At 50.5% G+C, this 25,468-nt stretch overlaps 1 protein-coding gene across 2 annotated transcripts; it reads left to right on the forward strand.

Annotated features, from left to right (window-relative positions):
• Positions 1-372: 372 nt before the first annotated feature.
• Positions 373-15,201, forward strand: LOC135828796 (SH2B adapter protein 2-like). 2 transcript variants are annotated; one of them, XM_065341229.1, is made up of 8 exons: positions 373-2,466; positions 8,042-8,143; positions 9,105-9,208; positions 10,129-10,160; positions 10,613-10,917; positions 11,692-12,012; positions 13,184-13,273; positions 14,234-15,201. In XM_065341229.1, exons 1-8 carry the CDS (start codon positions 1,759-1,761, stop codon positions 14,756-14,758), a joined length of 2,187 nt encoding a protein of 728 aa, XP_065197301.1. In that variant the 5' UTR covers positions 373-1,758; the 3' UTR covers positions 14,759-15,201. The 2 variants fall into 2 exon arrangements, with proteins under 2 accessions (XP_065197301.1, XP_065197300.1); XM_065341228.1 differs by having other exon boundaries at positions 376-2,466; positions 10,610-10,917.
• The last annotated feature ends 10,267 nt before the right edge of the window (positions 15,202-25,468 follow it).

Below are 25,468 nucleotides of genomic sequence, written 5' to 3' on the forward strand. Positions count from 1 at the left end.
TGTGTACAATCATGTACATGTACTAGACAGGGTAGGTGTCCATGTCCTACGCGTGTGGCGACGGTCCATTCTCGCCTCGCCCCACCTGGCAGGTCGGGTTCGAGTGTAGATTCCGTTCATGTCTGGTTGTGTGCGTGTGATAGCACCCTGCCAGCAATGTTACCGAGAGCTGTACAATACACTGCATGCACTCTGCAGCTGTATCTCTGATCCTGCACCTGAGGCGTCCAGGGACGGGTAGGAACAAGGTCTCAGGCCACTGGGGTTCACACCATGCACATGTACCAGGCCAGGGTGTATTTTACTACTCCTTGGTTCACACTGACCCGAGGGGAGAAGTCCCGTGCGCCCTGTCAGTGGCGGCGATCGAAATTCGGCCATCTGCACACAAAGAGTCACACAGTACCGGGCCATGGGGACAGTTGATGAAGGACACAACTAGCGGCCGTCCCGACGGCATCGTTCACTGCTTAGCGACGAGTTGTCCCTGACCATCGACGCGGATTAGCCTACTGATACAAGAGCAAGATAGGGATTAGGGCGACGATTCTATAGAGAGAAAACAGATTCCGTATGCTATTGATAGCTGACCGGTGTCCATGTGTGTGGCGAGTCGTACTGTTGGAGATACTCTTTTTTTAAACGTCTTTACTACTTTAGTGTTCGCTGTCACTCTCACCGCAGCAAGTCAGCCGATCTAACTAACTTCAAGATCCGCCCGTGAGTCAGCGTGCGAACTCTCCTCCATCGCAACGGGACCAAGCCAGCTTTGCTCACGCATCCGAACAGCGTCGCAACAGGCCATTCGCGATAGCGACTGATCGGAGCTGAACAAGTCGACCTGCCAGGGCGGCGCATGTTTTCGGAAGCGGAGGAGCAATTCAAAACCCGAAGAGAAGTGCTGTGTGACTGAACGGTACAACCTGGTAGGGACACTGCGATTTCGTTCAAGTAACGGGAACAGTCAGTATCTTACGACAACACTGCTACAGTGCTTGTACTACGACGCTTCTGAACTACCACCTAGAACAGGACGATCCAGCTATAACTACATTGTCCTAGTACTAGTAGTAGCAGCAATCCGCCTCCGACGATTTCAGCTCGTCAAGCTGCACGTGCGTCGCTCCTGGTGGCAATTTAGGCCATAACTTTATAAGAATGGCGTTGAAGCAATGAGCAACGTCGTTGGCGAGGTGTGTGAAGCGGGACGGACACCAAGTCTAGAGCGCGCGTCCAGTGGCAAACGTACTGACTTCGCAGCGTGTGGCAAGTGAGAGAGAGAGAGTGAGGACAGTGGCGAGCAGAAGTGATTTGCAGCGGCTCTTGAGACAACCTTGTGTTGCATCGCGGGTAGCAGGAAGCCTGGCGATTGCACTCTTCACTTCTCACTCTAACACATTCTCGCACTGGACCATCGACTGTTCGTGCATCGTCTTCGCTGACCAGTTCTCACAGCTGTTGTTGAGTGCGGGAAGTCCATAGGCTAATGGGCATAGGAAAGCGCACGGTCAAGAAGATTGGAGCTTGCTGCTTGATCTGAGTGGTGGACTTTGTGCATGTGATCACGCTCTCAAGACAGGTCCCGTACACACAGCCACTCAGTGCCACCCCGGTTCCGTGGGACTGTGCGGAAGTGAAGGCGAGAGCGCGGGAGACGCAAGTGACAGCGGGCATTGTGGCAGTGTGGAAAGAGCAGACGACACCACAAATCTTCGGAGGCTTTCTGCGCCCGTGAGATACAACTGCAGAAAAATCACAATGTCAACTCCTCGCCTTGATCCCGAGCTAGCGGGCTCAACATGGCGAGAACTGCCCACCGACTCACTAGATTTCTGCCATCGCCTAGCGGACGTTGCCGCCCTGCAGTACTCGAGACATTTGCAGCAGTTCGCAAGCGAAACTGGCAGCGGAACACGGCGCAGGGACAGTGTTGGTGGCAGTGGTGAGCGACGTTCGTCTTCTCCCTCGGAGTTTGCTGCGCTGTGCGAGGTCTTCTGTACTGCCCTGCACAGGAGTTTGGTGAACGAGGCTACGGACCGTGGGGAAGCGTTGGTCCTGGAGGAGCGGAGGCACACCATCAGCATGAGTCGGCCAGCTACAGCCTGCGGTGACGTTGCCAACTCCACTGTGGCACCCAAATCATCTACACTGCAGCTGGACAGTCGACGGATAAGTCGGAGCACGTCGCCTCCCGCCGAGCGACGGGCGAGCAGTGGCGGCGGAGACGGAAAGATACGACGGTCAATCTCCAAGCGCATGCCGTCGTTTCTGCGCAGCACAAAACGAAGCAACAGCACTAGTAGCAATGGCGAGGGCAGCAGCAGAAAGCAAAAACCGTTGAAGAAAGAAGGAGTGCTCCACCAGCTTGTTGATGTGGAGGGTGGCGAAATTCGCTGGGCCAAGTGCAGAGTTCTGGTCAAGAGGGAACGCAGCGGTCACGTCATTAGTTTCTATTCACCGCCGAAGGTAAGACTATTGGAGGGCCTGGGAGTATAAACTAAACTCGCACTCACGCTTCCTTGCAAGTACAGTGCTGGCAACTGAAATCCGACCCCCTGAGCGGTGCGCTCACGTCACAAAGACCCAACACGGGATGGTAAAACTACAAAACAGAGACCGCTAGAATGTGAACCCACAGCTCAGGGGGTCGGATTTCAGTTGCTGGCACTGTAGGAGCACTTGAAAAACGGAGAATTATTATGCGAGTTTCCTGAATCAATTACTTTTCACGACAACTCCTAACTTCCTCTTGAAATCAACGAAAGGTGTCACAAATTAGAAATACATTAAAGTTTGATGGGAAATGTTCGCCAATTTAGAAGCGCATGTTTAGTTTTGTTTCCAAAATATTTGAGACAAGTAGGATAAGGAGGCATACCATCTTTCTGTGAGCGAAACTATAATCAATGTTGTTCAGCATACAGAAGTGCTATTCAAGCCAAATCGAGATCATACGGTTTCACCTTTGCATTTCGCAGATTCAAACCTACAGCAATGTGCGGTCCACCTGCAAGACAGATAATATGAAGTGCACCTGCAAAACGATATTATACTTCTTTTGCCCATAGTCCTCAATGATAGGAATGTAGAATTGATATCTGGCGAAAAGCTCTCATTGTTTGATGTAAATTTTAGCCCCAGGTCTTCTGAGCCAGTGCCAGATTGTAGACATTTGTGAAAAGCATGCCTGTTTAGAAAATTGCCCTCCGCTGGCGAGGTCATCGTTACACCCTGTGGAAAAACATGAAATCCTGGACAGTAATGAAGGACAGGTGTCACTCGCACCAGTAACAGTGCTGCGGTGTCTCGCCCTGTGTAAAGTAACGAGATGGCACTCTCGCGGGGTTGCGACTGGCGCGCTCCAGGACAGCCCCTGGACGAGATGAAAGAGACCTGTGCCGCTGGGTTCGGTCCGGTCTTTGATGTTTGTACAAAGCCCTGAGCACGTTTTGGCCAGGATTTCCCGTGTTATGTACCAGAATGAGCCCAACTAACTTAAAATACTTGCAATACAATCATGTACATATTCATTGGTTTGAGGGAAAGATGCAAACGGCAAAAGTCTGGGAAAAAAGACTGTTACCACCAGGACTCGAACCAGGGACCTTTGCTTGAGGCCAGCGATGCTCTAACCGCTGAGCTGTTGTGTAGCTGTTATTCCAGCAGAGACCGTTCAACATTCTCTCCAGAATACATGTAAAGTCACTAATAGGATACTGTTACCAGGTTCAGTAGAGCTCCAAGCGAGCTCAGTACCGTAAAAGCAGTGTCGTAACGCACCAGTCAAAACAACCCTGAGCTGGCCCCATCAGGCCACAACTTCAAGTGTTGGGCAAAAATAATAATGAGACCAACTGTTGTTTTAACAAGCGAAATTCAGTCCACCTTGCGAGTAACGGCCCTCTACTACCTGAATAAGTAGCTGTATGGATGAAGTGTTAGTTAGTGAGACAGACTTTAAAGATGACCCTGGGATCACAGCATCCGGTGCAGTATTCCCTCCTGTGTGGGTCTCCTGAAAAGTTCTTAGAGATCTGGCATTTCAGGTAGTTACGTTCGCACTTCCGATTCTAACACGACTGCATTCTTCCTGCCGTGAGCGTGGGTGTCCTCCGTCATTGGTGCTTCTTATCAATGTTGTATTTACATTGTACCTGTATCTGTGGTGACTGCACAGGCCGTAGCTTAAATCTAGGGACTCTCCCTGTGCATGTTTGCCATGTTTGCCTCACTGTGCATTCCCTGGAAGTGTCTCCCTGTGACCAGTGGACCAAGACTAGAATGCATTGTAAAGGACGAGCAATCACCTCACGGGAGACAGACTTCTGTTGTGGGTTCATATTCTGTATACATGTATACGCAGTACATGCACCTACACATCCTATTCTTGGATTACTACTCATAGATGTCAGCTGTTTCAGGGATCAATTTGTCAATTGGTCCCAAATCACTAGCCCCCAACGTGAACTAGCCTACTAGCCAGGAGAGCAGGACAGTACAGGAAAGCGTGGTGTTTGCACTCACTTCAGACAGCACCGCTTATTCTACCCAGGCAGCACGTGGTGTTCACTAACAATAGTCCTGCACTTCTTGACCGCTGGTATTGAACTGGAGTGAGCAAGGGGGAGGGGGGCTAAATTGGATTGGTCAGCCAGCCTCTATGCACACACCAGGCTGACGTGGAGTATTGTGGAGGGTAGGGGCTGGATTCATCCTCCTGGCTGCTTCGAGTGGTTGGTCGGTGGAACCCTGTAGTTTATGGCTGTGGGGCCAACAGCCAGATTGGTATATTCATTGTTGGACAACAGCCAGTTCTTGTCATGTGACTAGACTTCTCTGTACTACATGGTCCCATTTCATGTACTGAGTGAGTTTTGGGCAGCTTTGACCAGGACTATACCACTGAATAGAGTAGGGCATTGCTCTATCCCCAGTCTTGATCAGTACGTAGCCTTGCTTTGGCTGGAAGGGTGGCCGTGGTGTTTGTGATGTGCAAATGATGCGGGTAGTCCAGCAGCCACACATACCATGTGGTGGCATATGGAGAGCCAGAGCAACAACTCCATTAGTTGGTCATGTCAAATGGATGGGAAGCAAAGTTTGAAACTTCAGAAACTTTTTTTAAAGGGCACAGCCTTCAGCCAGTCAAGTGAATTTCTCCGTTTACACGAAACCAGTGGAGTCTCAGTTGTTCTTCCTGTTCTTCTATGGCTGGGAGCCCATTGAGAACTGCTGGCACATCTGATTGACGTTGCATGGCGTGAGAATGTGGTCATGTACTTGCTCAAGGGTCCAGTGCTAAATTTAGGCACTTGACAGTGTAAGTGGGTGATGAGGCTTGACATGAACAGTAGCAAAGCACCGTGTCCCTGTGTCCCCGGCAGTATGGGCTATGGCTAGTACTAGTAGTAGTAGAGGATCGCCATCCCTGGCTGCATCAGCTTTGTGCAGTCAGGGCTAGGGAAAGAGAAAGAGAGAGGAGGGAGGGGGGGGGGGGTGGAGCAGGGATGTAAAAGGTACATTGTACTTCTTCAAAGTACATGGATGTCTGAGTGGGTGTTGGTGGCTCTCATGCCAGTGGCCCGCATTGTTTCCTCTGAACAGTACAATGGAAATCTACTTTGTTGCCACTACAGTGCCGACTTAGTGCTCACAAAATACAGAGCAGTTGGTGAGCAAATCACTACTGTACATGCACATGTACTTAATTAGTTGAGCACCCATGTTTGATGAGATGTGCTGGACTCCATCACCTCTCCTGGTTTACTGTCCTATCATGGTGTTACTTTTGGCAGTGTGCAAGAGTACAAGAGGCCATATATACGTATATTTTGGAAAAAAGGGAGAAAAATTCCCTTCTGTGCTTGTGATACTTGCACAGTATACGTGTGGCTAGTTCCTTGCCAGCACAAGATACCTGCTTTTAGGACATATGGCGAGTGATAGCAGGCCAGACAGCATCGTTTGAGAGGCATTACTCAGCAGTAGAGGGAAACAATGAGAATCACACCAGCCTGAGTTGCCATGCTTACTTAGGCAGCATCATGTGTCACAGTTCAGTCAGCCACCACCTGATGTACTTTGAAGTACTGTACTTACTAGTACAGTACTTCTTCATGTATCGGGACTGGAGTCATGTAGGGGTACTAGTAGTGTCCTGCCAGTGCACATGTTCATGCATGCACACACACTGTCACAAGAATGGGGCCATCTACTGTGTATTGTGTATTGTGTAGTGTGTGCTCTGGGTATAGCTTGTGCACGTACATGATACAGGAGTGCACTCTGGTACTGTTGTTGTGGTTTGCTGCCTGTGCAAACAAAAGACCTGCTCTTGACTAGGGCAATGGGGGGAAAGGGGCTCTTGAGTACTCACACAGTCCACATCATCAATAGATCGTGTTCTAACATGTAACACCATCATTCTGTCCTGTTTGAGCTCTGTAAGCACCTCCAGCCACGCAGTGCACCTGCGCACAGAACACCAAAAAGAGGAAGTAGACGTTTCCCCGACTGGGACAAATTCAACATCAATGTTGTGTATAGATAGGGAGACGGGAATGGTATGGTATGGGTTTCGAGTCGTTTTCGACTTTACTTCATCAAGTGAACAGGCCTGGATGCCTTCTCACTACCCCATTGGCCTGGCTCATACAATGCAACTCTAGACTGAATGGCTGATAATACAGTCGTGATGCTACATGAAAACTGCACAAAGGCACGGAACCATTGGTTACAGCGAATCGGACGCCTGTAACTGCACCCTGTATCTCACAAAGGAACCTTAATTAACGACAGATCGTAGTGCTCAATACCTATAGCAGAGCGTGATGAAAAGCTCACAAAAGGTCCAGTGAATTATAACGTTCAGTCTCTACTCCAGTTTAATGCTTAGTGAAGAAATCATCAGGAGGCAAATGTTCATACAATGGGAAACTATATTTACACAAATAACTCGTTGCAGAATGAAGTAAGTGTCTGCTCCGAACGTCCGAGCTCGCGCTTCCTGCCGACCGACTTGACACCTGACTGACTCACGACTGCGCCTGGAGCACACGAGCCCAGTCAGTCGGCAGGAAGTGCGAGCTTCGACGTTTGGAACGAACACTTTCTTCACAAATTGTCGCCGATGTTACAATATCTTATTTCGTTGTAGAATGCCAGATGAAATAGCTTTTCTCCGATCCTACCAAATGTGTCTCTGTATACACCAGACACAGTGCAGGTCAGCAAAGTGAAATCTGAACTAAAGTGCATATCTGCACGGAGCTCCGGACTTGCACGGCCGTTGACAGCTCCGTCAAGTGATACAAGCCAGTGCTGCTGGAGGTACACACGTACATTTACTGTGATATCATCGGAACTGGTCGAGGTCGCCAGTTTTGTACTGTGGCTCGGATTTCAGTCAGCGCAACTGATCATGTCCAATTCATAAGACTAGTCAGCCGCAGCTAGCTAGTTGGCAGCGTGAGGTAACCGTGTTTTCCGGTGTAGAAACTGCGCTTTATTAACACCAGCAATTCACCCAAAATGTCGGTGCAGCTTATACTACGATACTTAAATTACCGTATTTCCCCGTTAGTTATTTCTCCCCAATGACTTAGTACCCCATCACTCCGAAAGACAGTTCCCCCCCCCCCCCCCCCCCCCGAAAGATAGTAAGTTCGTACCCGTCCTACATGTACAGACACCGTACAGTACATACTGAGTACATCATATGCACGGACACTAGAGTTGCGCAGGCTTCCCACTGCGTGTCATTTACCCCCGATAAAAAGTACTCCCCGAAAGATAGTACCACCCCCGAAAGTTAGTACTAATGTGGCTGCTAAGTTCGAAAGTTAGTACGTACTAACTTATGGGGAAATACGGTAATGGTGATAAAGAGGGTAGATGCCTGTACTTCGTGAGAAAAATCTGGGTGCGGCTTATATTCCGGAGAATTTGGTGAACCTTCTCCAAAGTGTGGGTTTCACGGTTAGAATGTTATTCACAGCAGTTTGGTGTGTTCTCGAATATGCTTTCTTGTGTCCTGCCACAGTCCGCGAAGCCACGTAGCGGCGTGCTGTGCTTTCTCATCAATGAAGTGCGTCCAACCACCTCGCTGGAGCTGCCCGACTGCAAGCACAGCTTTGTCGTGAAGGTAGGTACAGTAGATGGCAATGGATACGTGCAAACCGGTTCATCATCATCATCATCATCATCATCATCATCATCTGCGTTGCTGAAAAAAATAATAAAAGTAAAATTTTAAAAATAATAAACGGCATTATGCAGCTGTGTAAGCAGTAGATGCACAGTGCGACTGCCAGGCATCTCTGTCAGATACAAACCGGTTACATGCAGCAAAAGACCATGAATGTGTGCCTCCCATTTGTTGTCCCCTTGCCAAAGCAGTGTGTGTCTGTCATGTATCTGGTGGCAGGCAGATGGTCTTGCCACACAAACTTGAATCTCTCGTAGATTTACTGGCCGGTTGAGTCCCGGCTGTGATTATCTTAAAGAGACTTGTTGGGCAGCTGCAGCCTTGCAGTCCTTCCCCATGTGCGTGGTTGGAGGCACGGTGATGTACATGTACAGTGATGGACTTACAATCCAACCCCTGGATCTCAGCGCTGCACACTTTCCTGAGTTTGATTCTGCACGGTCTTGCTGACTGAAATCCAGTCGCGTCACTCAAGTTTGCGCCTTGCACCATTTCGCAGCCCACTGTTCGCAGGTCTAGCACTGCGCATCGTGTATTTGAGTGCCACGACTGGATTTCATTGAGCAGCACTGCACATGGCACCATTGCATACACTCATGTACAGTGGTTTCAGGTGACATCCAACCGCTGGATCTCGGCACTACAAGCTTTCCGGAGCTGGAAATTGCACGGGGCCACTGCACAGAGCATACACGCACAATGTTGTCCCATGTACCATCCAACTCTGGATCTAAGCTTTGCAAGCCTTCAAGGGTTGGATTCTATTGGATGTACAGATATTAAACGGGTGCCAACAATCTGTGCTCTTTACATGCTGAAGGTTGCTTTGTACGAGTTCACGTTCGACCGGTCACATAACTGCATTGCTCCATGTTGCCTGTCTCGTCGTTCTGTGCAGGGCATCAATGGCATGGAGTACGTGCTCGACTGCAGCAGTCACGACGAGATGATCTCCTGGGTGGAGACGATACGCACCTGCTCGCGCTTTGATGCCGACAACAGGTAGGAGAATGGTACTGTAGGGGCAAACTGGGCCCAGATCCGGGACAGGGGGGGGGGGGGGGGGGCAGAGAAGGGGGCTGAGCAGGGGAGGGAATTGCTACGGTTCCTACTGCCATTGATATGTTTTTTCAGGGACTCGCCAAATTAGACCAACTAGAGAGTCGCCAAATCTTTGCGCAACAAAAATCTTACCATTTGCACAGGAGCCCAATGTTTGCACTTTGCAGGGAAATGCATTTCTTACCGCCACCTCTAATGTAGAGCGTATTGTGAGTGCACATGTTACACTTTGGCCGGCCCATACTCCCTACATAGCATGCAAGTATGTGCTCATTGAAATGGCATCAGGGAAACATGGATGCAACGAATGGGGTTTTCGGGTACAGTCAGACCTCGCCTAACCGCACACATCCGTTTTCCACAAAAATATCCGGATAGACAAGGGAACCGGATAACCGAACGCACATACTGTATGTATGCATGACATATGCTGTAAATCGGTAACCAACGATTTTCTTCCGGATGGCGAGGGATCCGGATAAAAGAGGACTGGATAAGCGAGGTCTGACTGTATTTGACCACTTGGTGGTGGGTCTGATCTACTAACCTGCCACCACTTGAAGAACTGTATCTGCGCCTTGATCCTTGACGGCGGTGGCGTCCCCAAGGATGCGGAAAACTTGATCTTTGGGTCTCACTGCAGACCGTGATTTTTTCAGAATTCTTGAAATGGTTTCGATGGAGTGGAATCACCAGCACAGGTTTTATCACTCCATACAGAGCCTACATGATGATGTCATGATGATGTCATTTGCACAGTATCTACACAATGTCGTGTGGCTTGCCAAGAATGGATCAGGGCCGCGCAGCTATGTTAAAAGTGTCTTGTTCATTCTTGTTCTCTCTATGCTCTCTTCCAGGTCAAGATGCAGCGTGATTCCAGACCTTCCAGGTAAGAAGAGACAAAGAAAGAAAGTGAAAAAGGAAAGAATAAAAAATTGGGATTCACTGGCCAGAAAAAGCCACTTCTGGTATAGGCCAGGATAAAGTTTGTGGCATTCAATTCATCACTCTCGGAAGCCGTTGATTGGTGCAATCATAGTACAGTTGTCCCTCTATAATCCGGCACCTTTTGCAACGGCATTTTCTGCTGGATAAACAAGGGTGCTGGATTATCAAATTCTGCCCTCCAACCCGGCCCACATGTTAACATATGAGCCGCCATTAATCATGTGTGTGACCAGGACCGAGCCGTGTGACTAGAGGTACCGAGTCACATGACCGAGGGACCAAGTCATGCGACCAGGGGGGAGCACTTCATGTGACCAAGTGCTACAAGTACCACCCGCTATGATCAGCGCCCAAGTTTTCCCATTCTGTGCGCCCTCCTCTGCTTTCCAGTAGTTGAAGCGGACTATGACGAGGCCGAGGGAGTATCACCAACGGAGGCACATGGACTGAGTCTCGCATCCCTACGTCGTCACTCCATAGCCTCGCCGGCTCGTCTCTCCCTGCACTCGGGTAGCGCCAGTGGCAGCAGCAGTTCTGCATCGCGTAAGAGCAGCTGTAGCCACTCGGGTTCGTTAGGCGCTCGCGGCTCTGCAGCTCGCCTTTCGACAGCCAGCCTGCCTGCAATACGCACGTCGTCGCATCCGTCTGCTCGCGCACCCACGCTGCTCAGCCAGGTCTCTACAAAGTCACAGGGCCGGGTAAGTATGGTGTGTGTGTGTGTGTGTGTGTGTGTGTGTGTGTGTGTGTGTGTCCACGTGTGTCTGTCTGTGTACACATGAGCATGTGTGCTTGGTAGGGCAGGGCTGGGCAGGGCTGGATTCCTTTTGCCCAAAGTATTGTTGGCCTTCAAGAAGATTACCTTGGTTTGTACCAGGAATTTTTGTTCACAAAATGCAGTCCTTTAGAAATACCATCAACGTCACCCAGTGCTTGTCAGTCACACAAAATTCATACACACCGGCCATAGCTTCATCTAAGTTACACTTGTGCCAATTCACGGCCCAATAGGGCTTGAACGTCACAGCATAGCAACAATTTCAAAAATTCAAAAACTGGATCCACTTGGATCCAGTTTTTGTATGGATCCAAGCACATTTCAAGCGGTCTTACTCACAGCAAGTTGATGTAGCCAGTGAAACTGACGGATTTGGCTACTGGGGGCGGGGTGACAACTGGTGGCGAAGTAAACGACATGAGTGGGTTGCTATGCACCCACATACTTCGGCAATAACAAAGTCACACCTTAGTGGATCCAAAATAGAAATCTGATGTCAACTTGCTACTCCCTGGCCGTTTTTGACGTCATCACTTTCAAGCCCTATTCCCAGGAAAAATCCGTCAATTCGTAACCAAAAACAGTCATTTACAAAAATTATAAATTCACCACTACCGCCCGTGTGGCTGTAGTTCTGCCGTGTGAATGTAATCTAGACGTGCGGGATGATGTCCTGATTCACTACGCTGCCCTGCAGGAACAACACCTGCCATGCCAGCCCTCTATGGACTCTCTCCTCGACGACGGAGCCTTTCTGCAGTCGCCCGAAGAAGAAGGCCAGCAGCCGCGCTACGTCGAGGAAGACCACCAGCGGAGGCAGCACTCACGTTACAACTCAACGGGGCACCAGATCGGCATGGAAGTGCAGCCCTGGTTTCACGGTCCGCTTACACGCCAGCAGGCGGCAGTGCTCGTCTGTCACGGCGGCCCGATGTCCCACGGTACGTTCCTGGTGCGGGAGAGCGAGTCGCGAGAAGGAACGATGGTGCTGACGTTCAACTGCGACGGGAAGGCCAAGGTATGTGTTTGTTTTTGGATTTGTCTTGCGTGTCGTTGTCAAGTGCAGTGCTGCTCAATGAAATCCAATCACGAGTAAAGTATGCGGCGGGCATTGTGCAGCCCTAAAAACGTCCTTCCTCGGTAGTAGATAATCTCTGGGCCATCAAAAAAAAAGTATCACAAGACTTATCTTGTAAAAATAATAAAAAATTATCGCGTCCGTTCCCGAAGGGAACTCATGACAGCCGCTAACACCCGGTAAACCCTAGGGTTTAGGGTTTACTTATCTTGTAACAGTCAACTAAAGAATAAGAAGCACAGATACGTACTTGCATCTACATGGGCACCCTCAATGCAACATAATTTATCGCCACTTTAACTCGCTATAAGGTAATTGAAAATCTCCATCACGGCTGTTCCTGACATCCAAAAGATCGGACATATCTACGGATATATAGAATATGCTGCATCTTATTGCTTTATCAGGTGCGTGTGTTTCACCTTGGTCGTGCTTGGACAAAAGTATCTTATACTGAGAGTTTGGCACTCCAGGGACTTGGATAAAAGGTGGGGAAAAGGAATTTTATGTACCAATGAAATATCTGGTAACCGAACCTGGAAACAGCTGCATAGACCACGTTTCGCCAGGGGATTTCAGAATTCTATTTACTAACGGGGTTTATGTCCAAATCGGTCTCCTTATAGCGAGGACCTGTACCTGCAGAGACTTAACCGTGTACTGGTGCAAAGCGCTAACCAGTTACCTGACTGCACAATCGGATTTAGTTGAGCAGGACTGTAGCAAGTTGATAATTATGTACGTGTGTACATGGACGCCATGTGAACACTGGAACCGACACGGACGAGATTATGTGGCCCATAGGTGCAGGGTTTGCATGCATGTGCGTGTGTGTGTGTGTGTGTGTGTGTGTGTGTGCGTGTGTGTGTGTGTGTGCATGTGCTAAAAGGTGGTCTGTGCTATCTGGAACACCTCTAGGTCATGCCGTGCTGAATTTCAACATCCTACCCGACAAAGAAATGTGTTGATTCATAACCAACGTGTACAATCTGATTCTCTCTGTTCATTCAGTCTGCATCTGATCGTGGATCATGTGGACGGTGACGGTATTTTGAACTATTTTTGAAGTATCTTCTCCTGTCTGTCTGCCTGTGTGTGCTCCCCCGTACAGCACCTCAGGATGAGTGTACAAGCGGACAAGACTGTCAAAGTGCAACAATGGCTTTTCGATAACATCTTCCATGCCATCGACTACTTCAAGGTGAGGAACTGCCCCCCCCCCCCCCCCACCCTCTCCTCTGACATTCCCATGCATCCTCGGGGCCGTTTGCATGCCTCATTGGGGGCGCCAAGCCTCTCAAACAGCAGGTCCGTAGGAACAGGTCCAGTCGCTCAGGTCAACACCGGACCAACGTGTTGGCTGCCAACGTGCGTTTACTCTGAGGATCGAGGTTATCTGCACTCGCTAGCTATAGCATACACAAAGATTGAAAGGCGTGTATGGCCGGACGAATCAAAAAACTGCTTCCGGTGGTCCTAATTAAAAAAAAAAATCACGGTTCGCGTGAGACTCGGCCAAAGGCCCAGTTTTCCGCATCCGCAGGAACGCCACCACCCTCTTGGATCAAGGCGCAGATGCAGCTCCTAAACGGTGGGAGGTGAGTAGATCAGACCCACCACAAAGTGGTCAAAGACCGAAATCCCATTCACTGCATCCATGTTTCCCTCGTGCCAGGCCACGAGTTCCCAATTAACTGTGGGTCGCAGCACGGCTGGAAAAAATCCTTCCGCTTCCAAGCAGGACTTGAACCTGGTACCCTCTGTTTCTCAATCATGGTCTTAGACCATCCCACTATGCCTGCCTGGTGGTCCTAAACAGACAGGATATTTCCTGGTGTTTAGATGTATTTCAAATATATCTCTCTCCCTCGGCGCTCCGAATGGTAGTCTGCAGTTGGTCAGGTGTCTTTCCAGCAGGAAATGTGATCTGTACAACGTTGGGGAGTAGTTAGCTTCTTCCAACTCCCAGTCTCCCGAACAATTTTGAAAGCCTCCCTATGCGTTCATAATAATTATGCTGATCTCGCTTGTGCTGTGTGTGTGTGTGTATGTGTGTGTGTGTGCGTGTGTGTGTGTGCGCGCGTGTTTGTGCATGCATGTGTGTGTTTACGTGTGTGTGCGTGCGTGTGAACGTGTTATCATGCGGGTCGCTAATCCACAGGTTCACCCTGTTCCACTGGAGAGCAGCACGGACAAGGAGGTGTGCCTTCTGAACTACGTGCTGGCTACGACCAGCCACCGGGAGTGCAGCATTCTTGAGGAGGACGACCCGCAGCAACCGTACTGCAATGGAAGGAGCGACACAGCTACTGCTGCTGCTAGCACTGACAACAATAACGACGGTGTGCAAACGCAGCAAGTAGTCGCCTTGCCGCCAGAAGACGACTACTGTAGCAAGGGAACTCTCAACACCGCATCCGGCACCCCGTCAACCTCATCCCACGTCTCGACTACCCCTGTGAAGCCACCGACATGTCTCAACTCCCTGAAGAAGGGCGACATCCAGCAGCATTCAGCTACGGAGAACACTGTGCAGCTTCCGCCGGAAAAGGACCAGAAGTCCTTCTCACCCGCCTCATCAACGTCCGGAACGCTACGTGGTGCTCCCGAAGCAGGACGACCCAGAACCTACTTCATCGACGGAACCGGGTTTCACGCCCGCAACAGCTACGTAGTCGCAAACTGAAACTGAACTACAACGACGAGTCTGGTCAAGATAGCGGAACATATGCCAAGCAGTGCAGAGGTTCTAGCAATAGGACGCACTGTGCAGCAGCTTGTCAGTACGAATTTATGAATTTATTGTTTCATTTGTCAAAATGTAGTTCTCTGGCATTGGGCCCTAAAAAATTGCCTTGAGCAGCAAACACCTTTCCTATAGACTATTTTTTATAACTACAATCGACTAAGCGCTGACTTTTAACTAATGTTCTTGCTGTGTTGTTTAAAAGGCACTTGTGAATTAGTTCTTTTAAAAGTAAATTGTTGCAACTACGTCACAGTGCATGATGTAATAATTATTTTGTTTTACTGTTGTAGAGAATTTTTGAGGTATCCTCTACGTTGTGCACCTGTGCATTTGAGAGAAAATTATTATTAGTAAGCCAAAATATCTACTACTAACCATGCCATTCTATCTTAACATCAAGTGTGCCTGTGTATGTGATATTGCGGGCCTTCTTCGCTCGACAGCAGAACAAGTGGTAAAAAAAATTCCGCTCACAGCAGCTGAAGAATGAAACGGACGATGCTCTTTTTGTGAAGCTCTTTACGATTCTTTTAAGAAACCTTCGCAACACATTTACCTGCCTCGGCTAATTAACCAGAGATTTAGAATACTGCGGAAGGGGAAGCCCCCGAAGGGAACGGTTCCATAGACTGTCGGTCTCAAAAGGTAATGCATTCAATACACCACAGATAAAAACAAAATCACTGTGAAAATAAATCTTGGTCGGTTCCATGTGAATACGGTCGTGCATCGGTTGTCTGAATTCACTGGTCACAAGGCAACCTCCAAAATGACGATCATCTGCATCTATCCCAGCTGACCGTACAACCATGTACGCAATTCAGTTCATATTGCACGCACATATATACGAGAGAAGTAGTGGTGCACAAACGCCAACTGAGCAGACAGACCAAGGCCAGTGATGCTCCTAGCATGCAGCACAGACACCGTGAGATGAGCATAGTTAAACGTTCAACACTGCGGCCTCACACAGAAAGCTGAATAGCAGCATCGGAGTTGACCGACTGCTGAGTTCATAGGTGATGGATACCACTGAGGGGCCCCTAGCCCTACTTCTGCTAGAAATCAGTCTAGCCAAGAGTCACAGTTTGATAATCGTTTGCTGGCCTGGACTGTCAATGTACTACACACAACATCGTACTGTACGCTGACATCAAATAGATAGATCCACACTTACCTCAAGGTGTGTATACTCCACTGTAGCCACTTCATCTCTCACACAATCGAGAGTTGTAGCCGAGCGACTGCGTCGGGTAGTGGTGCACGGTTGCGTGAGAAATTCACACTTACCCGATACACTACTGCAGATGATAGCAGACTTAACATCCGGCTAGCTATACCTCATCACTGGCTTGCTTGGCTGGGCTGGCGATGCAACCATCAGCCGAATCGAGTGACTCATCGGAGACATCCAGGGCAAGAAGCAAGTCTTGGCTGAGAAGTGATAAGCGCAGCAAGTCTGGCGTTAGGTTTTCGTCCCTGCTAGCATCCCGGTGTGCTAGTGCTTGCGAAGTACGAGCCCTAGAGAGCTGAGTCGTCAGCTCACCGAGGTCACGTTTGCAACCATCGCCGACGGAGGTCAGGGTCTCTTGGAGTACTTCGGCCGTTGCCTTGAGCGTTGCCATGGAGAGGACTTGAACAGCGCAGTCGAGATGGACGTCGTGCTCGGCTTTCCGCCGTGCACACTCCACGCGGACCGACTGCTCGCACTCGTTCATGCTCCTCGCCGCCCATTCGTCCAGTTGTGCTCGTTCACGCTGCACGGCCTGGCTCACCACCTCTTCCTCGTGCTCACGTAGCATCTGCTTGAAATCTGCTTTCTTCTTGGTGATTGTCTCGTCGAGTTCATCCCAGGCGAGTTCAAAATCCAGTTTCTCCAGGTCTTGACGAGCCTGTATATCCGCCATGCCTGCAGCGAGCTGTGCCTGCTGCTGGGCATCCAGCGTGGCTTGGAGGCGCTGCCGGAAGACGTTGAAGCACTTTCGGGCACGTCGGCCAAGCTCTGCGGCGTGCGTCTGGCTGAGCTTTTCCACCTCGCACTGGTAGCGCGCTTCCACTGCCTTGCCAAAGCCGGCTCCCGTGCGCTGCACGCGTTCGTCGTGCCGTGCCTGCTGCGCGTCGATGCTGTCGCGTGCGTAGTATACGCGTCGAAACTCCTGCACGCGCGGCGAGCCACTGTAGTGATGACGCAGCTCCTCCGACACGTAGTTCGCCGCTGCCATCGCCGCAATTCTGTTCGGTGGCCGTTGCGATCCTGGTGGCTGGTTTGGCTGTCTTGGCGACGTGGCGTTCGATCGCGCGGTTGGCTCCGGCAACTTTGGCCTTCCACTGTGTGCTGCTGGTGGTGGTGTTGTTGCTCGGGGGCGTTGCGTTTCGGCTGTTGTCTTGGCGCGGTCAGGTCGAGCTCCCTTTCTGGTGATTCGAATCCAGTCCATGTCGGTGATGAACAGCCTATCTCGGTGCAAGTCGGCTAGCACAGGTTTGGACGTGACCACGCGCACTCTACGCTGTCCCGCGTGTTGACCACCACCGTCAGCGCCAGCTGCCGCAGTATTCCAGTCGTTACCCCGGGTGGTGTTGGTCGATTGCGCTTGCGTTGCGCCGCACCGACCAGAATCGCTGACCGAAGGCGAAACTCCGGAGTGTGTCTGTCCACGTGCATCAGGCGCGCATTCCGCCATCGGTTGTGGATTTCTCCGTCGGGTGTGATGCGCTACAGGAGGCAGCCGCAGCAAGTTGTGGAATACATTCCTTTGCCGCTCGCTCTCACTCGCCGGCATGGGGAAGTAGCTGGTGATTTCCTTCGCTGCACCGCGGGCTATCCTTTGGCTGACTCTGTACGGATGTGTTGCTTTAGGAGCTGTTCGCGGCGGCTGTGGAGCTGCTTTCGGTGTTGATCGTTTGGGTCTTTGCGGTGGCAACGATGTGCAGGTCTTAGACTGCGAGGCTGGCCCTCTGCGATGCTGAACCTGTTCTCTGCCTTGCCTGTTGACAGAGGCTGTGTATCCAGATTTAGAAGTGCGAGCTGCTGTAGCCCGCTTCCCAGGTACTGTGCCAGTCCGTCTGCCCAAAGCACAATTCCTACACACGCCCATCGGTATTGGCTTCCATGGCCGGCCCACGCTGAGCTGCGTGATGTGATACACGCCGCAGTGATCCACGATCCAGTCCTCCAGGTTCAGCAGATGCTCGTCGTCGTTGTCGGTATCCGGAATGACGAACTGAGCGTAGTTTCTCGTCACAGCCTTCACGAAGCGCTCGCGGGTGCGCACTCTCGTTAGGTTGACGAACTGGCGCTTTCGCTCGCCGCCGTCGACGTACTCCGCTTCGTCGTAATAGTGCCGAGTATCGCACGCGGGGACGAACAACACGGGCGTGTAATCCCTCGGTAGCGCGCAGATGCTGACGAGCGCCAGTGTGCGCTCTTTTCGGGCGGCGGGCGATAACCTGGATGGCGAGGGCCGCGGGCCAGCCGATCGCCACGGGCGAGTATTGAACTCTCTCTTCTTGAAATCGAGATATTTTTCGCCTGCCTTTTCGAAGAAGTTCGGGTCGGTCAGCAATGTGTCTTCGAGAGTGTTGAGCGTTTCGGTCGGCCCGACTACCCGTGCTACGCCAAGGCTCTGGAACCTCACTGCCAGCGGAGGAGTCGGGATGTAATCATCCCTCAGGAACTCTGGCGGATAATCTGGAATGGGTATTCGCATCGCCGGTGGTAGAGGCATCCTCACGCTCGCAGGACTAAACCAACTCTACTCTGTCTGCGGACAAGAATTTAAAAAAAGGAAACTCGCAAATGTCGTATGAGTATGATATTGACAGCCAGGCCAGGCGTCGTGGAAGTAGAACTCCCTTGGGCCCTGCTGAAAGAGAAAGAGACTGAATGAGAAGCGACTTTGCTAGTCGACTCAGCGTTTGAGTGCTTGATAATGAACACGCCAATGGTTTCTTGTCTATTGTTTAGAAAGTTCTCGGCGACTGGTGTTCAAGACCGCGTTACTGGACCTGACCTGCCCTGCACCATTGAGCGCCGGCAAGAAAACGAAGAAGTCAGAAACACAACAAGAGACTTGAAGGGACTCGGCAAGCAAACACCAAACTGCTCGCCCAACAAAATAATTCGTGACGATAGCGCCGCGCTAGCCGCGCTGCGGAAATGCTACCCATGGGGCGGGCCGCGGGGTCAAACAATCCATGTGCATCCATGATCCAGTGTGTACGATGCCGATGGCTATGACACGAATTCGAACCACATGTCCTACTGTCGTGGACATGGAAATCCGGTCACACGTCTAGCGGCCCCAGATGCAGAGCGCTGGCCATGCAGCCATGGATAAGCGGTACACACATACATTTTATGCACTGGTACATGGTCGCATCGGATCATCATGTGCACGCAGCGTTCTGTACACGAACTACCGAACTGGCAGCTCAAGAAATGAGTAACATGTACTCATTTCTTGAGCTGCCAGTTCGACAAGTAACAACGTTACGTGACTGTACTTCACATCGTTGAGTTGAGATAACCTGAGCTGGCCGTCTCCACCTGACTGGAGTGGAGTCTGGTCTTGGAGACGTGCCTCTTTGTTAGTGAACACAGCATCATGAGCATGCATGTCAACATGATGATTATTGTAATCCAGTGAAGTATCTGCTTGTTGAGATGATCGTGCAGCCTATTCCAACCGTCATCTCCTTATAATGAAAATAGAATCAGATTGTCTCTGCATGCCCAAAACTCGTGGCCATGCAGAGACGCACAGAATGTACATGTAGGACTCGTAACGTATAGTATGAAAACCACTGAATAGTGGATAGTGGAGAGCTAGCGAGTAGCATGGAGGAAGCGAGGTCACTCACCACCATTACTGCGTGCACATTCTATTAATTTTTGTTATAACGTTCCACTACATAAGTCTCTATTCGAACATACCGGTACCCGATTACAATACAACTTGATGAAACCGTCATACATGTTCACACGTAGATGTCATGTACGCGTGTTACAGAACTTCAGACTACATCGTGCACGTAACCGTAAGTCCTTACAGTACAGTGTACTAACTAGTGGTAGTGACTAGTGTGATCGTGGTCTGCTGTCTGCTGGCGCTGGCGCTGGCAGCTATGATACCATACTGCACTGCTGTTGCTGCAGTTCCAGGGAAAACGCTCACAACTGTTACTTCAACTGTAGCCGTTTGTTATTGTCACTGTCTTGTCAAGAACAGTGCTGCTCAATGAAATCCAGTCCAGTTTCTCAACAACGCGCTGGGCGCTGCACCACCCTAGACCCGCGCGCGAGGCTGCGAACACTGGGCTGCGAAAAGGTGCACGGCGCCAACCTGACTCTCGGCGACTGGATTTCATTGAGTAGGACTGTACATGTGTGAGTGAACTGTGCTGACGGTATTCTAAATGTACAATTATTTGCCTTGACTGTATACTTCATGTTTAGGGGTGACGCATGGGGAAGTTGCCATACCGCGTACGTAAACAGGGATGTGAGCCCGCCTCTCCACGCTCGACTCGCCCAGTAGCAGCCAGGGCACAATGACTGGGGTAAGCGGATTGTGCTGGCATAATGTTTGGCATAATCAGGTCCTTTTTGAGAAGGAGCATAAAATGGCATCCGAAAAACAAGGGCAGATGCCCAATGAGGCTGTTATAATACACACATGCTATTGAAGGACCATACCTAGCGCTTCTTGTCGATTTGGAATGATATTTTAGCAGCCACTATAGGACACCTCCCCAAAGTACAGCGTTTGCTTGAGACTCAGATGGAGAGCCAATACAAAAGAGAAAGACCAAGGGCAAGGAACGTGTTATTTTTCGTTGGCTGCGCGTAGCGAATGAAACGAAAGATGTATTTTTTGCCAGCATTTTCACCATAGTTACGGCACCAGGATTGCGTCAGCTGGATTTTTGTCAGTGTTCTCAAACTTTTCTCTTCATCGTGGTCTTTCTCTTTTCGTTGTACTTGTAGTTTGCATCGTGAGTGAACAAAGACCACACTACTACTGTGATCTGTATCTTTCTGTTGTGTGAGGGTGTGTCTGCGGTGTACGCAGAGGCCAGCTAGCTGGCAAAAAGACAAGTTACGCAAGCCAATACTGTCCACTAACACCACCAGTTACTAAACAATCAGCTCATGCGATAACATTGCACGACACTGACCGACGGTACTGACGTTCTGCAACTAACTGGCTAACAGCTCTAGCACATCTAGGATGCGCACTCCAACAGCCTTCCAACTTGGAAGGTTCTAAGTTATAGAAATAACATAAGGAGGGGAAGGTGATTGCTTGTTCGCATAGCTTCCCCTTTTATTGATCTTCGCATCTTTTGAGCCACACAAGTTGTGTGGAATGTTGCTTTGCGTTCTTGAATCGTGGTTTGACCGTATTGTCCAATGGTCTTGCCAGTATCGTCATCGACATGCATGAACATCCGCCAACGTCCTTTACAGCTGAGACTTTCAGCTCGTGCTATATCTTGGTTGCGCTCACCTTCCCCTCCTTATGTTCTATAACTTAGAAGTTAGAACCTTCCAAGTAAGTAAAATAATTATATTAGTTGGAAGGCTGTTGGAGTGCGCATCCTACTACTGGCTAGATGTGCTAGAGCTGTTAGCCAGTTAGTTGTAGAACGTCAGTACCGTCGGTCAGTGTCGTGCAATGTTATCGCATGAGCTGATTGTTTAGTACAGTCAACTTCGCTTATAACGACACTCGGCGGGGCATCAAAAAGGTGTCCTTATTCGCGAAGTGTCGTTGTACCCGAAGTCTCATTTTTATGTATTTATAATACAGTGGGATGGGACTTTGCTCTGGGCATGGATATTCTGTCGTTATTCGCGAATTGTCGTTATATCCGCAGTCGTTATTAGCCAAGTTGACTGTAACTGGTGGTGTTAGTGGACAGTATTGCGTAACTAACTACTTGTACAAGACTAGTTCCTTGGTCTTTTTCTTTTGCTTGAGAGTTTGGTATTCCCCTTGCATAATTATTATTGTCTTGTACTTCCAGAAAGCTTCCAGTCCACATCATGACAATGGTCTGAGTCCTTTGTTCATGACGATCATCTGTTAGTTGTGGCCTTTTGGAGAAGAATATAAAAGCATGCTTGGCTGTTCTCTCGAGCATCCGCTAGAGGATTATCTGGTCATTTTCCGAGCATAATCCGCTTACCCCTAACAATGACTCATTCTGCAAAAAGTAGCTTTACTTCGCTACAAGAACTACTTGAAGAAGCAGGATGATCAGACAGGAGCCACACACATGGTAGACTACTCAGCTCAGCCAGAGTCAGAGCGACTAGACTCAGCTAGCTCAGCAGGCGAGTCACGAGAGGCGGAAGCTTCTCCAACTCCAAGAGCGGGACGGTCGCGCACCGCAGTGCGCCAGTACAGTGCCTAGCATAGCATGCATAGATCATCGAGTGCGCGCGTGCGTGCGCGTAGATCTACTCGTGGATCTACTCGGCTCGAAATATTTCATCCTCATCAGGCTCATGTGCATGTGGGCAAGATATAACTCGTGTATTGTTGGTTGTTTCCGAGTCGATCGTGACCCGACGTCCTGGACACAAAAGCTAACATGTCGGGTGCACCCGTAGCAATGCGAGTGCCGAGTCGCCCCTACCCGTCCGAATGGTGGCTGACGGACCGGCGACGGGCCAAGCTCAGAAAGTGGCGCTTCAGCAGCACTTGTCCCTTGCCCGTGGACTATTTGCCACCTTTTCACGTGCCCCTCTGCGAGGTTTTCGAGCTGTACGATGCAACGGAGGAGCTGCTGGAAAGCGATACCTTTCAACTTTACGCTGACAATGACGATACCACGAAGCCGAAGGGGAGTCCCGCTATCCCCAAGCCGGCGCATTCGGAACACTATCGACGATTCCTCACCCTGGAGCCACCAGGGAACACTGAGGATGCGGCTGGACGGGATCATGACGCTCGAGCACGTCGACAAGCGCTAGCGGAAGGCCGCATGGGCAGGACCTCAGGGGACTCCATGGCGTGGCGCAAACCCAGTGCAGGACTGCGGCGAGCAGCGAAAATCGGAACGCCAGGTCGTTTGAGCAGGAGCAAGGACAAATTCTCGCATCAGCAGCGATTTGTGGCTGGTGTGAAGCGACAGGGCCTTGTGACCACGACGAAGGGTCCCGCAACAAACCGTGCAGCCGCCTTGCGACTGGACGCAGTACAATGCGACGACGAGGCGCAATGGCTGCAGCAGTGCTGCAGTACGAGCAGCGCGAAACTCACAGCGCTGTGCATGATGGGCAAGCGAACACCTGGCTACCAGAACGCAGCATGCACCAACATGCCTGGAATCGCATGCACAGACTCAAACGACAACACTGATCATAGTGGTTATGTGCGCAAACCAAAACCCAGGAAGAGCTTTCTCCCGCCAATCGTTGGCCAGTTCACAACGGCTCGCAAGCCGCAGAAGAAAAGGGCAGGGCCTACCAACAATCAAGGATCAGGAGCTTCAGTTCACAAGCAAAACACAGTGCAGCTCACTTCTCACTCTGAAGGTTATCCCGGGCGTGCAGAAGCAGGTGCTGATGGGCGGCTACGGAAGCTGTTGAAGTCAATCGAGGACCGTGTGCCGCGGAGCAGAGTGCTGCGCAAGACGCGTGAATGCACTGCCATGCCCACGCTTGCACCGGTGCATGACCTGCCGCAGGGCGTGGCGCAGGAACGGTTCGCGCGGCCCCGAGTGCCGCATCGCATCCCGGCGGTGATGCTGGCGTGGCTGCTCATCGACCCACCGTACTGCGGCGCGTCGCACGGCAAGCTGCCGCCCGTTGCTGGTGCGCGGTCGCATGCCCTGCTCACGCTCAGCGCCTTTTACGGCAAGCGGGCACGTCTCCCACGGCCAGTGCCGTGCCTCGGTGCCGGTGACTTCCAGCGGGACTTCTTTGCAAACGACATGACGGAGGCATGGCGTACTAAACAAGATGAGCGAATTCAAGACTTGGGCAAGCAAGTCCAGGATGATATTTATCGGAGCTACGAGTCAGCGCTCAGCGATTTCCACGCTGCCAAGGAGCAGCTGGTTAAGGGCCTTGCTCGGAAGGCACGTCGGCAATTCCGCCGCGCACAACAAGCCGACGGCGACACGATGTCCCGCTACAGGAAGAAACCGCTAGGCGAGAAAGCGAGGGCCGGACGTGCCCGTGTGCAGACACCGGTACTGGCCTCGCACGGACAGCGGGAAGAGTTCGTACGAACGCTCCACCGGGACCACGCCGAACTCGTAGACTCGCTACGACGCGGTATGCGGAAAGAGGCAGAGAGAGAATGGCAGCGCTACATCAACGAGTTCAGGAAGGACGCGGAGCCCGAGCGTGACGCAAATAAGCACGCACAGCGACGGCGGAGGCGACGTGCAAAGTTCGATGTCGACATCGAGCACGCGGTTGACCTATTGCTTGCCGTGCTGGCCAAGACGGTGACGAACCTAGAAGGTGAGGTACTGCAGGCTGCACAGGCACACCATCAGCGCCTCCATGTGCCAGCATGGGCAGCCGCACGCCTGGGCTGTACGGCGAAATGCGCGAGCTCGCAGAGTGACGATGACGAGAAGGAAAATGTCCGCCCCAAAAGACCATAAACAAGCAGAGCATGTTGCAGTTGGGCATTTTGTAGTTGTAGCAAGTACAGCAAAGAGCTTATTGCTGCTCACCTGGTGTCCTTGAAACCTTTCAAAACGCTATGCTACCTGTAGCACCTTCCTGCTAACAATCAGTGGAACGCACCCGTTCCAACAACAATATTTTCAGTTTACTTATTACCTACAGTAAAGCAGTGGAGTTCAATGCTTACGACGGCGGAGCGTTTTCCACAAGAACAAGGACAGCTTGACGAATAGTGCTGCCACTTTCAAAGGGTATCTAGTTACTATCCGGTTGATAGACCCTACATGTTAGTATAGTATACAGTCAACTTCGCGTATAACGACACTCGGCGGGGCATCAGAAAAGTGTCCTTATTCGCGAAGTGTCGTTATCCCCGAAGTCTCATTATAATGTATTACAGTTGGATGGGACTTTGCTCTGGGCATGAAAATTATGTCGTTATTCGCGAATTGTCGTTATATCCGCAGTCGTTATTAGCGAAGTTGACTGTATCAGGCATCTGACTTGGTGTACTTTACAGGAAGAAAATTTAATCGGTCAATACTTTCGTCCAACTCCAAAGAAAGGGAGTTCGTCCGGTTGAAAATTTAGTCCATGGGTCAAAAGAGTCTATTGAAAAGCAGGACGAATCAACATTACAAGCAATATTGTAGTCCGGCATTCAATTTAGTCCAAAGCTCCGTGGACGAAAAAGACGAAATTAAATTCCCAACGAATATTTCTGCTTATACAGTATACAGTGCCTCGGCTATTCTCTCGTGCAACTAATGTGTTACTTGCAGATCTAGCTGCGTTTTATCGAGGTTCCGTGTAACTGGGATTCAGATAATCCAGCCCCCGGATAATCGAGGTTCAACTGTGCATGTCTGTGCACCCACTAAATGTCTAAAACAATGATTCAAACTGCAAGACGCCACTGAGAAACAGCGGACAAGTCTACACACAACACACTACTGGATATGTTGGCAACGGACCACAACACACAGAACAAAAGA

This window comes from Sycon ciliatum, chromosome 12 (assembly GCF_964019385.1).
Source record: "Sycon ciliatum chromosome 12, ocSycCili1.1, whole genome shotgun sequence".
NCBI lineage: Eukaryota > Metazoa > Porifera > Calcarea > Leucosolenida > Sycettidae > Sycon > Sycon ciliatum.

Coding starts and splice junctions, on each gene's coding strand:
- LOC135828796 (XM_065341228.1), top strand. CDS start 1,759: ATGTCAACTCCTCGCCTTGATCCCGAGCTAGCGGGCTCAACATGGCGA. Junction 10,161..10,609: donor CGTGATTCCAGACCTTCCAG/GTAAGAAGAGAC, acceptor TCTGCTTTCCAG/TAGTTGAAGCGGACTATGAC. Junction 12,013..13,183: donor ACTGCGACGGGAAGGCCAAG/GTATGTGTTTGT, acceptor TCCCCCGTACAG/CACCTCAGGATGAGTGTACA.